The following is a 14,734-nucleotide window of genomic DNA, read 5'->3' as shown; positions in this document are numbered from 1 at the left end:
TTGTTACAGAGTGTGTGAAAGACAGTAGAGCTGACCCCTGACATCTGCATACATTTACTTCCCTACTTAGCATCTTTGCTCCATTAATAATGGCTTGTTATTTTCTGAAGCAATTATACACATACATAACAGCATGAGAACAAAAAGCATCACTGCTAAGAGAATGAAGACATGTTTGGACTGAATACTGTGTGTTTGTATCTGGTATTAGTGTGAATCTGCATAAAAACGACAGCAAATTATTAACAGCAAGAGCCAGACTATAAGAGCATAAAAGCATTTAAGACAGATAAAATATGAGTTTGAAAACAGACAGTTTATTGCTCTGTAGAAGTAATGGTTGTGTTTGTGCACTCCTGAGATGAAACTTTAGACTTTATCCAACTGAAGCAGAACTTTTTATGACTTTCTTTTCCTCACTGTTTGCTTTAACAGCCAGCGATGATGGGTTGCTGCTTCACCTGTGGGTTTGTTTCTCCACAGCAAACACAACAAATTGTCGTGCACAGACTAAAAACTGTGGAGAGGGGAGTTTGAGCATTTGTGCTGCCCTCCTGCAGCAACATCTCCAAAATCATACAAATGTTTGTCTGCTCTTTGCCAGGGCGTCTGTAACATTTTGGCCAATGTTTAAGGTGATTTGTGCAGCTAGAGTTCAGGGGCCATATTCACAAAGCATCCTAGTGCTAAGAGTTGCTCCTTGTGATGAAAAGTCTAAGAAATTTCTTAGAATTTTGATGTTTTCTTAGAATTTCCCCTTAAAGTTAAGACTAGACTAAGATAAAAGTTATTCACAGAGCATCTTAGACCTTAAAAGAGCTCCTAAGGTGAAAGACTGTTAGGAGAAGGGAAAAGGACTTTTAAGGGGTTTGAGAGTTTCTTAAGCAGAGGAGAAAATGGTGGAAACACAAGACGAAAGAGAAATATTCTCCAAATGCTGGGTGAAAGTGAGTTAATGAAATGCAACAGATGAGACTGTACAGGGATAATATCTGGGGTTGATCTCATCCAATGCTATAACACCAGAAATAAAGTGATCACAACACTAAGATATTTGGAAAACTGGAAAAATGTATCAGTGCAGCAGTGATGACTTGGGTCTATCTAAACCTTCCATCAGCAGAGTGATCACACTAACAATGACGACACTTTCACATTCAGCATTTCATTTCATAAAGGATCACAAAAAGGTGTGTCTCTGATAACCAATCACATCTGTTAAAAACAAGCATCACACCTTGCAGCGGGGTCAACCACACCCTTTCACTTAGATAAAACTTTCTGTCTCTTCCTTGCTCAGAGTTGCTTTGAGAACTTTCCGAAATCACTCCTAAGCTAGGAGTCCTTACTGAAAGTCTTAAGGCTAAGTAAAAATTAAAACTAGAATTACCGCAACACGGTTTCACGCCTCCACTAACCAGTCAAGTTGCAGTTACAGTTAACATCCATGTCTGCCCAGAGTCATACGTAGCCTCAACAGTTGACGATGTTTCCAGTATGGATGTTGCTGCAAGAAACTACAAATTCTAAAACCTGGCTGCTTCACACACATCCTCCCCCCAGCATCACAGAAGATCTATACAATCAGCAAAAAGGGCACGCCAAGATTAGAGTTACCATTTCAGTATATGACCAAATCTCTTCCCTTGGTCAGAAAAGTGTTTTTGCAGAATATCATAATGTCACAGTGAAGCTGACCTTTGGCCTTTTGGATATAAAATCTCATCACTTCATCATTTTATTCTACTAGACATTTATGTGAAATTTTGTCATAATTAGTCTATGAATTCATGAGTTATGGCTTGAACCATGTCTTGTGGGGTCACAGTGACCTTGACCTTTGAACACAAATTTTAATCAGTTCATCGATGAGTTCAAGTGGATGTCTGTGCCAACTTTGAGGAAATTACCTCATGCCCTTCTTGAGATATCATGTTCACGAGAATGAGGAGGACACAAGGGCCTCTAGTTTCCCAGCACGGCACAGGGTGGCGAACCCCGCGCAGAGCTAGTTTCGAGCAGCGCAACCCGAGGCGCACTCAGTTTGGTAGTTTGGCAGACCGAGGTGCGCTGAGATGGTTGTGGCGATGCAGCAGGGGGAGGTGTTGACAGATCCAGCTTGGCACAGTGACAGTTTCGTGCCAAAAGGCTTCGCTGAAGGTGCGCTAAAAGCTCGCCAGCTGAAACCAGGTCTACTGTCAGCGCAGGTGGAGCGCAGCCAGTGTAAGTGGAAGTTTGGCTGACCGGCGGACAGTGCGCACACGTCACCAAAACCTCACAGGCAGGTTTCTAGAATGTCAGGCACATTAACAATGCAATAAATAGCCACAAAAAACACTATTCAATGCAACTATCTGCAATCAGCACATAAATGTATCTCTATATCGACTGTCCCGTCACATCTGATGTCAGATCAAAGGGGATTGGCACCGTTTGGCACGTGAAATGGACACCCGTGGAGGTCTGCTCGCAGTTCCGTATATTCGGACACTGTGAGCTTGGACCTCCCGGACCAAAACATCAGTTTCCTCCTGGGACAAGTTTGGCTGTCTGACGCTGCTGCTCTCTTCTGCCATGGCCAATTGAGTAAACTCTCATTACGCCTTCACACGGCGCATTTAAGGGCGAGGAGAGGGGCTCATTTGATTGGTGTGGTGTGAATCGGCTGTGTAAAACCCACTCCACGCCTTCTCTCCTCCCTCTTTCCGACTTGCGCAGGTAGGAGGGACGGAGGTGGGAAAGAGGAGTAGCTGCGCCAGTGCGCACGGTCTGCCAAACTTGCAAAATCCGCCTGGCCACACCCAGTTGGCGAAGTGCAGGTGCGCTGTGCCTCCGCCTCGCCCGGTCTGCGAAACTAGAGGCCAAGGTCACAGTGTCCTTGACCTTTGACCACCAAATTTAAATCACTTTATCATCAAGTCCAAGTAGGCATTGGTGCCAAATGTGGAGAAATTCATTCAAGGCCTCCTTGATATCACGTCCAGGAGAATCAGATGGACGGACAACACAAAAACATGCCTCCAACCGCGGCTATCACCAGTGTGGAGGCATAAAAAGCAATAATTTACTTTGGTGACGTCAATGCAGGACAAGTAATTGAATTTCATTCATTCAAAAATAAAAAAAGGTTTTCTCCTGTGTTAACTTCATGAATGGGCAGTAGCTGACTCCCCGCACAACACAGGGGTGTATCATTTAAGCCTTTTATCAAGTAAAATGTAAAACATCTACTGCATCCAATTCTTTTTATTATTATAAATTAAAAAACAAATTCAATGCCACCCTTGTTCCGGCACCAGCACTTACTTTCAAATAAATATTCAGTTTCAAGTGGCAACACCAGCACAGCTCCACAGCGGCAACTTTATAAAATATTTCCATGAATAAAAACCTTAATTGAATCTGTGTTTTTTTCTAAAACTTGAACTTTAAACAAGCAAAATAATATTGGTCACCATCACCCACTGCCCACTGACTGCTGTGATGCAAATTTACATTTACCTATCACACATGCACTGTTCATCAACAATGTTGTAACATGTGTAACAAGTTGGTAAACAGTGCTGTTAGCGCAACACTCACGCATACACACTTTTAATCTCACTGCGCTTGTCTCAAGTGTGTGGGTGTGTGCGTGTGTGCATGGCTCTGCACACCCCACCTGTCTCTGTGTGACATATTAATCTCCTGAATGCTAGGTCATTAAAATAATGAATATGATGTTGATTTAGACACGCACAGGATGCGTTTTCATTGTGGACTGGATGTTTGTTGTTCTCTATTGTTCCATCTGTGGGTTGGGTTCACTTTTGAGGAGCTGTCATGTCTGTCATTATATACAGTCTATGGTACTGATGGACAAAAACTTGTGCTGTAACGTGTGCCCTCCCCCTACTGTATTATGACTGAGACTCCAGTTTCTTTGTGATGTGTTCTAACTCAATGTGGAAGACTGTTTTTCTGTCTCTCAGCTACAGTACAGTCTTTTCCCACATGCCGATCATCTTGCACTCATTTTCAAACTTTTCTGTTTTCCAAAACCAACATAAATCAGAAGGAAATGGAGTGTGAAACTCACCTTGGCGTACCCCAGCATGATCATCCTCACCAGGACCACGTTGATGTGTACTCCCAGTGACTCGTCGTGGTAAATCTCATTCACCTGAAAAGCAGGGGAAAGAGGAAATCAATCAGAGTTGCACAGCTAACACGAATCACAGTTCTTTGAAGGCGTCTGACACATCATGTTATGTTGTTCCCAGGCTTCTATATTCCACTCAGAAGAAGTCAGTGAGAGAAACAAACCATTCTTTACAAATTTCTCCATAAATGACTTTAATCACAGACCTGTGCAACCACTATTTTGTGGCTTTTTGAAAGAGCCACTGAATGCAGCGAGGAGTTGTGTCCTATCATTATGTTCTTGTTACCCAGAAGACACAAACTCATACCAGTAAAATGGTAAAAAGGGGTCTTAATTGGCATCTTAATAACAGTGCCTGCCAATTTTGTGCACTTGCAAGTCTTGCCAGAAAAGAAGCTTTTGATTTGATATACATGCGTGTGTGTTTTAAGATTCAGACATTCACAGAAACTAAAGTGCATGATGTAAACACGTTGTAGTTACAACAAGGGAGGATATGTCTATGTTCAAACCCAGAGAAATATGGAAATGTAAACAAGGACATCGTCCATGTTGTTTATTTGCTGTCATATAACCATTGCACACGCATCAGGGTTGTGAAACCAGGTGAAAGTTTTAAGTCATCGGACATCTAAGTTTTATTTTTTGTTGTTTTGCCTTCATTGGATAGGACAGTCTAAGCATGAAAAGGAGAAAGAGGGGATGACATGCACATGGACCCGTGGCCACTGCGGCAGGACTGCCTTTGTAAATGGGACACCTGCTCTACCCACTAAGCCAACAGGCACCCAATCTTATTGTCAGAGAAACAAGATGAGCTAACGTTAGCAGCAGCTCAGCTCACAGTTGGGAGAAATTTTCCTATACCTTGGTTCAGGTGGGAACTGCGCATTGGTTCGACATCCCATTGGTTCGACATCCCATTGTTCTGACCATATTAAACTCATTGTTCCGAAGTCCGTTCCGAAATCATCATGATGCCCTGTGGTTAAGGTCTGGTTAGGTTTAGGCACAAAAACCACTTGGTTAGGGTCAGGAAAAGATCATGGTGTGGGTTAAAATGAAAAAGAAAGTGACAAACACATAAGCCGTGAGCCTGCTCCGCCTCAAGCCTTCCCAGCTGACCCAGAGCCGGTCGCGGCGCACCATACGCCCGCCGCGAGCCGTTCAGCACCACGGACAGTCGGACTAATGGGATGTCGAACCAATGACATGGACTTGGTTCAGGTTGGGAAAAATGCGTGGTTTCAGTTATAATTAATAGATTTCTGTCAGAAAAGGCTTTCTTGGAGAGTGAGAACTTCTCGTGTGCACTCGGCTCCAGCCTCTGCCATGTCAGCAAAACGCTGATATTTAACATGAAACTGATACATTTAGTTTTTTGCTGGTTTAAATTCAAAGTCTGTTTGTTTTGGAGAGGAAGAGACCTTTGCAAATAATTCGGCTCCTGGTAAAAACCTCCTGAATGTCTGGATTGTAAGTTATCAGAGAAAAAAGGTAAGCACATATTAGCAGGAGCTTTGCTAACAGCCTCTCACAGATGAGTTGAACAGCATCGGAGAAACACAATTTTTTCACATGAAACTGCTTTATTCAGTGTTTTTACCAGTTCAGATTGCCGAGTCTGTTTGTTTTCAAGAGGTGCAGACCTTTGCAAATAATTCGGCTCCTGATAAAAATCTCCTGAATGTTTGTGATTGAAAGTTATCAGAGAAAAAAGGTAAGCGCATTAGCAGGAGCTGGGCTAGCAGCCTCTCGCAGACGAGTCGAACAGCATCAGAGAAACCTTGATTTTTATCATGAAACTGCTTTATTCAGGATTTATACCAGATTTAATCACCTGGTCCATTTGTCTCATAGAGGACGATCCTCTGCAGATAATTCAGCTTCCTGTAAAAACCTCCTTAACGATGAACACTGAGGTAATCCTAACTGACTGCAATGACGGCTTGCTCTGTCTTTTATTTATTTATATGAGAGTTAATAGCAGAAAATGACATATTGTTCATTTGAATTTCAATTGGACTGCCACTCTCTGCCATGGAGAAACGCCAGTGACAAACCGGTCTTCAGATGAGGTTTGTCAACAGAAAACACAAGACTGCACTGCTGAAACAAGGAAGGAAACTTAGAGGATCAAACGTCTTCATTAACTACTACTACTACCTAACAGAACACAATGCCGACATTACCAGGAGAGCACGTTATCTGAAGAAACAGAGAACAATTCTAAACAACTGAGCTTCAATCTGCAAGATATACATTAAACTAAAGGGAACACCCGAGGAGGTCAAAGTACTGGTAATCAGAAATAACGAGGAACTGGACAAATACCAATGAATGGCACACACTGAACCGTGACATTGTGACAATTGCTTTCATTATTTGTAAATAATACTTTTTTCTGTCTGTCTGTTTGTATGTTCATGTCTTCTTTTTTTCTTACACGTTTGAAATAAACATCAAATATCACCTGCAAAATGAGGCTGAAAAACAGATGCATAGAGGAACACAGAGAGCAAGAAAAAAGCATGTTTAGTATTCAGACTGGTGTTGCTGCCTGCAGCCTCAGAGGTAATGTAAACTGGCTGACTCCGTGAGCCTGGCCAGTGAAGGACTCTCCACAGATAGGCAGACTAACTTTTTTCAATCAGCTTATATATGAAGGGAAAGGTAAAGTCTTTTTTTTTTTTAAGCCGTGGCCCCGTTTTTAGGCAGTCATCACACTGATTCACCTTGTTTCCTCAACACTTTTATCTTCCACAGACCTCTTGTGTGTTTTTAATCAGCCGCAGGGATCAAATTTCCACCTCAGGGATGAGCGTCGCTCACTGTATCTGGGACATATTAAATCCACTGATGGATTTTTCTGTTTAAATTACCTCATGTGCATGTTCACTTATCTGCCCTCAAGATGTAGAGTGTATGAGCAGTCTTTTCATTTTCACTCTTCAGCTAACCATCATATGAAGTCCCTGACAGACAATATCCAATGTATTATAATAGAACAGCAATAATGGAAATTATATTATATTATCTTATATTCTATTATAGTCCATTATATTATATTATATTATATTATATTATATTATATTATAATCTTACCAGCAATGAAGATTCTGCTGGGAGAACAAACCTTGCCCCCAACATTCACATGCATGAACACTCATGTCAGACAAAAATATTGAGACGTTCATAGAAATACAACTGACAGTTTTAGTTTGTCAAGGCCACCATGTACAGCTTCATCAATGTGACTCCATGTTAGTCTGCTGGTAGCAAAGCAGACAATAAATGAGGTATGATGGTGAAGGATGAATAAAACGTAAAGATCCATTGAGGTGAGTTTGTTACTGTGCGCTGCGTTATTAAATAGGTCTGTGACATTTTTGATCATTCTATCTATTATTAGTGAGAATAATTTGGACATTGATTTAATATTTTGAAACTTGTGATGCCGTATCTCACATTTCTAGAAGAGCAGTAAAATGTGATTGTTTAGTTAAAAAGGCGGCCGGAAACTGAAACAGAAATAGTTACATCACATTACACATTACATTTCTGTTTGTATATAGACACTACATGTTAGTTTCAGAGCTTGAGAGTAACTGGTAGATGTAATTTTGAATTCTGGACACAGCTTGGTGCTAAGCTAGGCTAACTGCCTCCAACTCCATACCAGGCGGCAACCTCCAGGACTGAAGAATAAAGTTAACCCAAGTGCCTAAAAGTGTAGTTCCCCTAATGGCCACTTGAGGCTGGCTCCAAGTGTGAGTCAATCCCCATAGACTCTGATGTTAAAATGGCCAACCCGGTACAAAGAAGCAGTTTTGTCTCTATAGCTCCTGTGTCACGACAACTTTATGGACCCTTTTCATTTTAATAAGGCTTAAAGTTATGCATAACTAAGGGCATGACCGCTTTGAGTGTGAGGCGGGTGCAAGCTGTTGACAAGTTGCTACAACGGAGACAACACAGGTTAGGTAATGTAATGCCATAACCCCAGAGTCACAGATAATTGGCGATAACCATAGCTGTATCATTGCAGATCTTAAAGTTTGTTGTAATGTTTAGCATTAGCCTTATCACAGTTAACCGTAGCTGTAAATGCCATGTGCTAACCAAACCAGCAGCTAGCATTAGGGTTATCTTTACCCTCTCATCCAAATATGGTCACTTCTGGCTCCAAAAATCCAAGATGGTGCTGGCCAAAATGCCAGTCTTCCAGGTTCAAACAAGAGCCTACAAACCAATGGGTGACATCATGGTGGTTATGTCCTCTACTTCATACTGTCTATAGATACATATTAACCGAACAGACATCAGAGTGGTATTGATCTTCTCATCGAACTCTCTGAAAGAGAGCAAACAAGCTTACATCCCAAAATGTGGACTACTCCTTTAATAAAGCATCAGACTACCAGCACACCACCCATGTTTGGACTTCTGATTTAATTTTGCCTCTACAATAATTTACACCATATTTTAAAATTTTCACAGACGTCACCACTGTAAACAAAGAAAACACGCACTTTGACAGCTGACCTTTAAAAGGCTCAGTGTGATGTGTGTATGGTCGCCCCTCACCCTGTCTTTATCACTGTTGTGTTGCAACTGACTGATCAGCTGTCAGTGAGCACCACAAATCAGTGAACAATGTCAGCCTCATGTCCAGCTCTCTGACACTGCGTAAGAGAAGACCTTATTAGCATACCAGGAGCATTTGGGCTGAAGCGACAGGCGGCGTCACAGTGGGTTTCATTTGCTTTTGGGCCAGTGATTTCTCATCGAGTTTATCTGCCTCACTACACAATATGTCAGTGTTTACCGCAGAGGGTAGAGGAGGTGGATGAAAATATTCCAGCAGAATATTATCAGAATGCTAAACTGTACTCGGAGCACCATTATCGACTTCTTGGGGCGCCACTTTGCTGGAGAAGAAGAGCAAAAACTCCAAACTGCAGGTCCAGCAGATTCTATTACTCACTGCTTTTTGATTGTATGAGGCAACAATCTGGCTGAAAGGGAACCGCGCCGCACATGGGTGCTTTATTTTGAAAAGACAAAAGATAAACCCCGCTGATCCTGAACTTGTATCTACTGGCAGAGCAGCACTGCTCCACCAGCATTAGCTGCACCGCCAACTAAAATGACACCATATGTTATCTTTCTCCCACACGCAGATCTGCTTGCTTGCAAAGGTTGATCATAAGAATGAACTCAACATAACAGCTACTTCTTAACAGCTTCCCCCACACATTTACACTATAGGAATCGCTTCCTCTTGCTTTGTGTGTTGTGCTTCACATTTTGATCATCCAGCTCACGTACACTGCTCCATACATTATAATTGCCACAATACATCTCTTCAGAGGGAAGCAGGGGACTAATAGGGTAACCGATAAATACCACTGACTTGACTGATTACTCAGCTGACATGTCCACCCGAAAAACGTACAGTCGTGTGTGTATTCTGTTCAAGAATGGCAGTACTTTTCTTTTGTCTCCTGTCTTCATGTTGGAACTTTTCTATTTAATCTAAAAGGTTTTTTTGCAGGTCTGTCTACACTGATGCATTAATCTGTGCTGATTATTATTACTGCACCGAGAGCAGGATTTGCCTCTATGATTAAATAAAATTACATTTTTTAATTATAATTTAGTGTTTCATCACAGCTAAACTCTCTCTATCTCTAACTCTTGCTGTCTTTGGCTGCACAGGACTCACATAGAAATGAGGAGTAGCTGACAGAGATACACAAAGAGAGTCTACACGTGTGTCTCTTACACTGCATAAAGGCTGTCAGTGCTGATGTGCTCCAAAAGGTACATCATTTAAAAGACCCCCAGTCCCAATGTAAATTAAAGAACGAATGAATTAATTCTTCTAATTTGTCAAACCCAGCAGTTACATCACCTCCATACAGCTCTAACTGCCAACAGTTTGGTTGGAAATTTGTAGTTGCTAACTTGTCTTTGCTGTGTCAAATAGATTAAGTTCCCCTTAAAGTATGCAACATACATGTCTCAGAAAATCGCTCATTCCCTACTTACTATCTATGGATTTCTATGTATAAGACTATACAGTGATATTGGCTAAAAGTAAAAACACTTTCAGACTCTACTCGGGCCATGTTCTCTTACGTTAATTATGTCATTACTGTCAGACAATAACAACATCAGCTGGTGGATCATCCACAATAAATACCAACATGCATTTTTGGGATAAACACACAATATACTGAGCGTATTTTCCAAGCAGCAACCTCTGGGTCTAAAAAGGTGAAGCCAATATGAAAGTGCCTTTAACCTGAATTATTTCTAGTCGCAAACAGAAAGTGACCCTACTTCTCACTTGATTTATTATACCTCAGTAAACATTTTCCTATTAGGTTTATGCCCTCAATTGCTAGTCTGAAGTCATCTTCAATGTAGCATGACGTTCAGTTTATAAATTATGGTCCCATTTAGAGTAAAATAGATGATAAAGTCTGGTATGCTTTAGGGCATGGCTATTGACAGGTCTCTACTACAACAGTGTGGTCAGGTTTTCAGTCGGATCGACTCCTCACTCCTTCAGAGCTCCACCCTTTTGTCTAAATATGGTCACTTCTGGCTCAACAAGATGGTGATGGCCAAAATGTCAAATTCAGGGCCTCAAAGCAGTGGTCCACAAACAAGCAAGTGACGTCACAGTCGATGTATTTTCCCAAATTAAAAATACAATGTATTTTGTGGCAGTGTGTGTTGTGATGCGCTAATTTCACGCAACAACTCATGGATTTGTCTCATGCCTGTCGTTATTAGGAAAAACAAACTATACTCCCATTGAAAATACTTCAATGCATAACACTCCACAGCTTTCAGAGCTCTGTGGAAATACCACCAAATATCAATCATTTGTTCAACAGGTGTCAGTCGGTGTGCTCTCTCCTCCCATTTGTCTACCATTTTTTTCTTCAGCTCAGTGCATGATGGTATATAGTGCTTAGTCAGTGACCATTGGTTGTGGGATACTTTGAGTCCACTATGTACTGTAGGGTATATTAATTCTCACAGAACATTCAGACAACACTATAAAATAGCAAACTCACCACAGCCATAGACTTCCTCTAAAGCATGTTCAACTGACACCCCTTCTACATGCTTTGTAGTGTAGTGTAGGCCTACTTTTGGTCCGGGGTTATAAGACAGTGTTGTTCTTGCAGCTTTTTGGCAACAATGTGGGACTTGCTGCCATCCCTGCACAAAACTGGGCCTCACAAAGAAATGTTATTCCCATTTTGTTGTGGAGGAATTTAACTGGTCTGCACAAAGCCCTGACTCCAACCACATCCTGCACCTTTGGGATGAACTGGAACACCGACTGCAGGCCAGACCTTATCACCCAACATAAGGGTTGGACCTCACTGAAGAGCTTGTGGCTGAATGGGAGAAAATCCCTGCAGATGGGTAAGGTAAGGTAAACTTTAATGTCCCCAAGGGGCAATTTGAGATACAGACAGTTGTCATGAGTACAACAAAACAGACAGTACAATGTATAACACACAGTATCCAGTATCACACGCTGTGAGGGGTAAATCATGAACATAAATGGTCACTGCAAAGTGATAGCCGACGGGACAAAAGATGATCTGTAACACTTTGTGCCTTCAGGGCGGCAAAACCTGAAGACTGAGACAATAAACTGAGCTTTAGAGGTGACCCTCTCTTTATACTGATGCTAGAGCTTATTAAAAGTAACACCAGTGATCTTACAGCACAACTTGACCACTTTTTCCAACTTGTTCTCGTTTTTAAGGCTCAGATTACTTAACCAACACACAATGTTAAAACTCGATAAAAGCAGAATGAAACATTTTCATGATAGTCCTATCATTCCCATCAGACTCCTATCTACATCAAAACTCTTCAGGTTCAAATATCTGATGGAAAGTCTAAAACCTGATACTGTTTTAGCTGCAGATACAAACCCCTAATTTTGTGAGATTCTCAAAAAATTACACATTGGTGTAATGTTCAGGTGTGCATATACTTATGTCTACCACCACCTTAGTGCTTTGTTTACCTGCTGTAAAAAGTACTATATTTAGCTGGGACTCAGGTCTACAACAGCGAGCATGCAACACTTTCTCCTGCATTATGTACAGAATTATAGTGCAATATAACTCAGCAACCGTGCAATAAATTCTAACTTTGTGACGCTTGTACTGTTTATTTTATTGGGACACTCCGTTAAAGAAGAAGTGCTGATTTAACTCTACAATAGTACTTGAGCCTGCAGTGAGATGTTGCGTTACACTGGACTATAAAAGAGAATAAAACATGTGGAAAACACCTTTCAATGTAGAATATGGCAGTCCAATAAGAAGTGTAGCCTTGAAATTGTGCACAAAAAATGAACACTTCTCTTAAACAGTGTCAAGCTGAACACTTTAAATCACAAAGCTGCTGTTTATGTCACAGCTGTCGAAGTGCACAGGTACCTACTGTAATACCTAACTCAGTATATGTTTACATGTAAATGCTGCTGCAGTACCCCAATGTCACCAACAGAGGTCCATAAAAGTCATGCGATACCATGTGTCCCATTAAGAGGGCTCATTAGTGTAACACAGTAATGTGGAACCAGTGCTTCCAGCTTGTCATGATGATGTGGGTGGTTTCTACTACTTTTTACATCTCTTTTTAATGGCTTTGGATCCAGTGGAGTTTTATATGGATAATTTCACACAACTACACTCAGATATGTGCACAATTTTTCTTTCCCCTGATCGTGATTGCTGAAATGCAGATTACTATGTTGACAGGCTGATGTTTTTTGGGAGTGTAATGTCTGGGCAGGGCATAACTTCTCATCAGAGCGTTTCATGGTGAATGAGTTGATGTTTAATAGCTTCCCTCTGAGACTTTCATGAGAAATGTGCAGCAAATGTAAAGTTGTTATTGATCTTTGACAGCCTGAGAGGGAAAGCCGATGCCACCAGAGGAAGTATTTTCATTCCTGTCTGTGTCTTTTTATGTGTTCACCAAAGACAGAAACAGATCCACCAGCAGCAGGCACAATGTTTACTCACGTCTCCAGTGGAAAAAGATCCATATCCATATCCCAGACAGGTCTAAATAGTATGCCAAAAAATGGCAAAAAATATCTGCATTAAATGTAACAAAAACAGAAGCCTAGAAAATCAAAATTATTCTTGATGTATTTTCAAGATGTCTGGTCTCATACCACTAATTTCCCCTAAGTTGTGAGCATCACAGAACTGAATGAGGCATTTATTTAACTAAATTGGATAGCAGAATACAGCTGAATGTGCTGAGCAGCCATGCATGTTATGAGAGAAAAAGTACACAGGAGAGTGTCTGGGCTGGGAGCTGTGATCGCTGATTTTATGAAGACATATCGTCCCAAAAACTCTACTTGCTTGCCTGACTCTCTCCAGCAGTAAAAGTCTGTGCTAGGCTCGGCTAAACTAATGGAGTCTCATTAAGGATGAAGGATGTGGCATTAAAAGAAGGGACTTAGTTCCTAATCTCTTTTACTGTAGCAGGTTGGGGACCAAATGTAAAGCTGGAGCAGCGCTAAAGAGATAAATAAGGTGTGTAGGTTTGTGTGTGTCTGCAAGTTTCCCTAAAAACTACATTACTGTTGACAATAGTGTCACTAATGAAAATACACACACGTGCAAAAACACACTCATAACTAGAGTACATGCAAACAAGCTCATGAAATCGTACAACCAGTCACAACTCTCTCAAAAAGGGTGAGAATAGTGAAGTGGAGGATCTGTGTAGATGAGCAGCAGAAATTAAACAGAGAGCAAGAGATGATGAGGTAAAAGACAAGATGAGAGGAGGGGGTTTATAGGGGAGAGGAAAGCAAAGGAGAAAGAGTACAAAGAAAGACAAGAGGAGAGACAAGAAGAGAAAATAGGAGATTCAGGAGGATAAGAGAAGAAAGGGAAATTGAAAAGGAGAGAAGATGACCAAAGAGAAGTGAGAATAGAGGGGCAGAAGGTAAGTGGAGAGGAGTAGAGAAGGGAAGAGAAGACTAAAGGAAACTATGCCTCCGCTCACCAGTCAAGTCGCAGTTTACATACACGTCTGTCCAGACTCATATGTAGCCATGACAGCTGACAATGCTTCAAATATGGATGTTGCTGCAAAGAAGTCAAATATTCTAAAACATGAATACTTTACACACATTTTCAACTCGGCAGCACAAAACATCCATTCAATCGGCACAGTTTCAAGGTGGATCCCCAAGATCAGTGTCACCAGTTCAGTATCTGATCAAATGTCTCCTGTTAGTTATAATGTTGAGTAATGGCCAGAAATGGCCACAGTGAAGGTGACCTTTGATCTTTTGGATATAAAATGTAATCACTTCATCATGTCCTCCTGAGACACAATGGTGTGAAATTTTGACGCAATTAGTTCATGAATTATTGCGTTATGGCCAGAAACATGTCTTTTTTTAGGTCACAGTGACCTTGACCTTTGACCACCATAATCTAATCGATTCATTCTTGAGTCCAAGTTGGCGTCTGTGCCAAATTTGAGGAAATTCCCTCAAGGTGTTCTTGA

At 41.2% G+C, this 14,734-nt stretch overlaps 1 protein-coding gene across 1 annotated transcript in view; it reads right to left on the bottom strand.

The window, feature by feature from the left end:
- adamts3 (ADAM metallopeptidase with thrombospondin type 1 motif, 3) overlaps positions 1-14,734 on the bottom strand; it is a 219,384-nt gene that overhangs the window by 107,982 nt on the left and 96,668 nt on the right. Inside the window, exon 6 of the mRNA XM_050050278.1 lies at positions 4,079-4,162. Within this exon, the coding sequence (XP_049906235.1) occupies positions 4,079-4,162 (84 nt within the window). The remainder of the gene's footprint in view (positions 1-4,078; positions 4,163-14,734) is intronic.

This window comes from Epinephelus moara, chromosome 8 (assembly GCF_006386435.1).
Source record: "Epinephelus moara isolate mb chromosome 8, YSFRI_EMoa_1.0, whole genome shotgun sequence".
Taxonomy (NCBI): domain Eukaryota; kingdom Metazoa; phylum Chordata; class Actinopteri; order Perciformes; family Serranidae; genus Epinephelus; species Epinephelus moara.
This window is presented reverse-complemented; position numbering and strand designations above follow the sequence as displayed.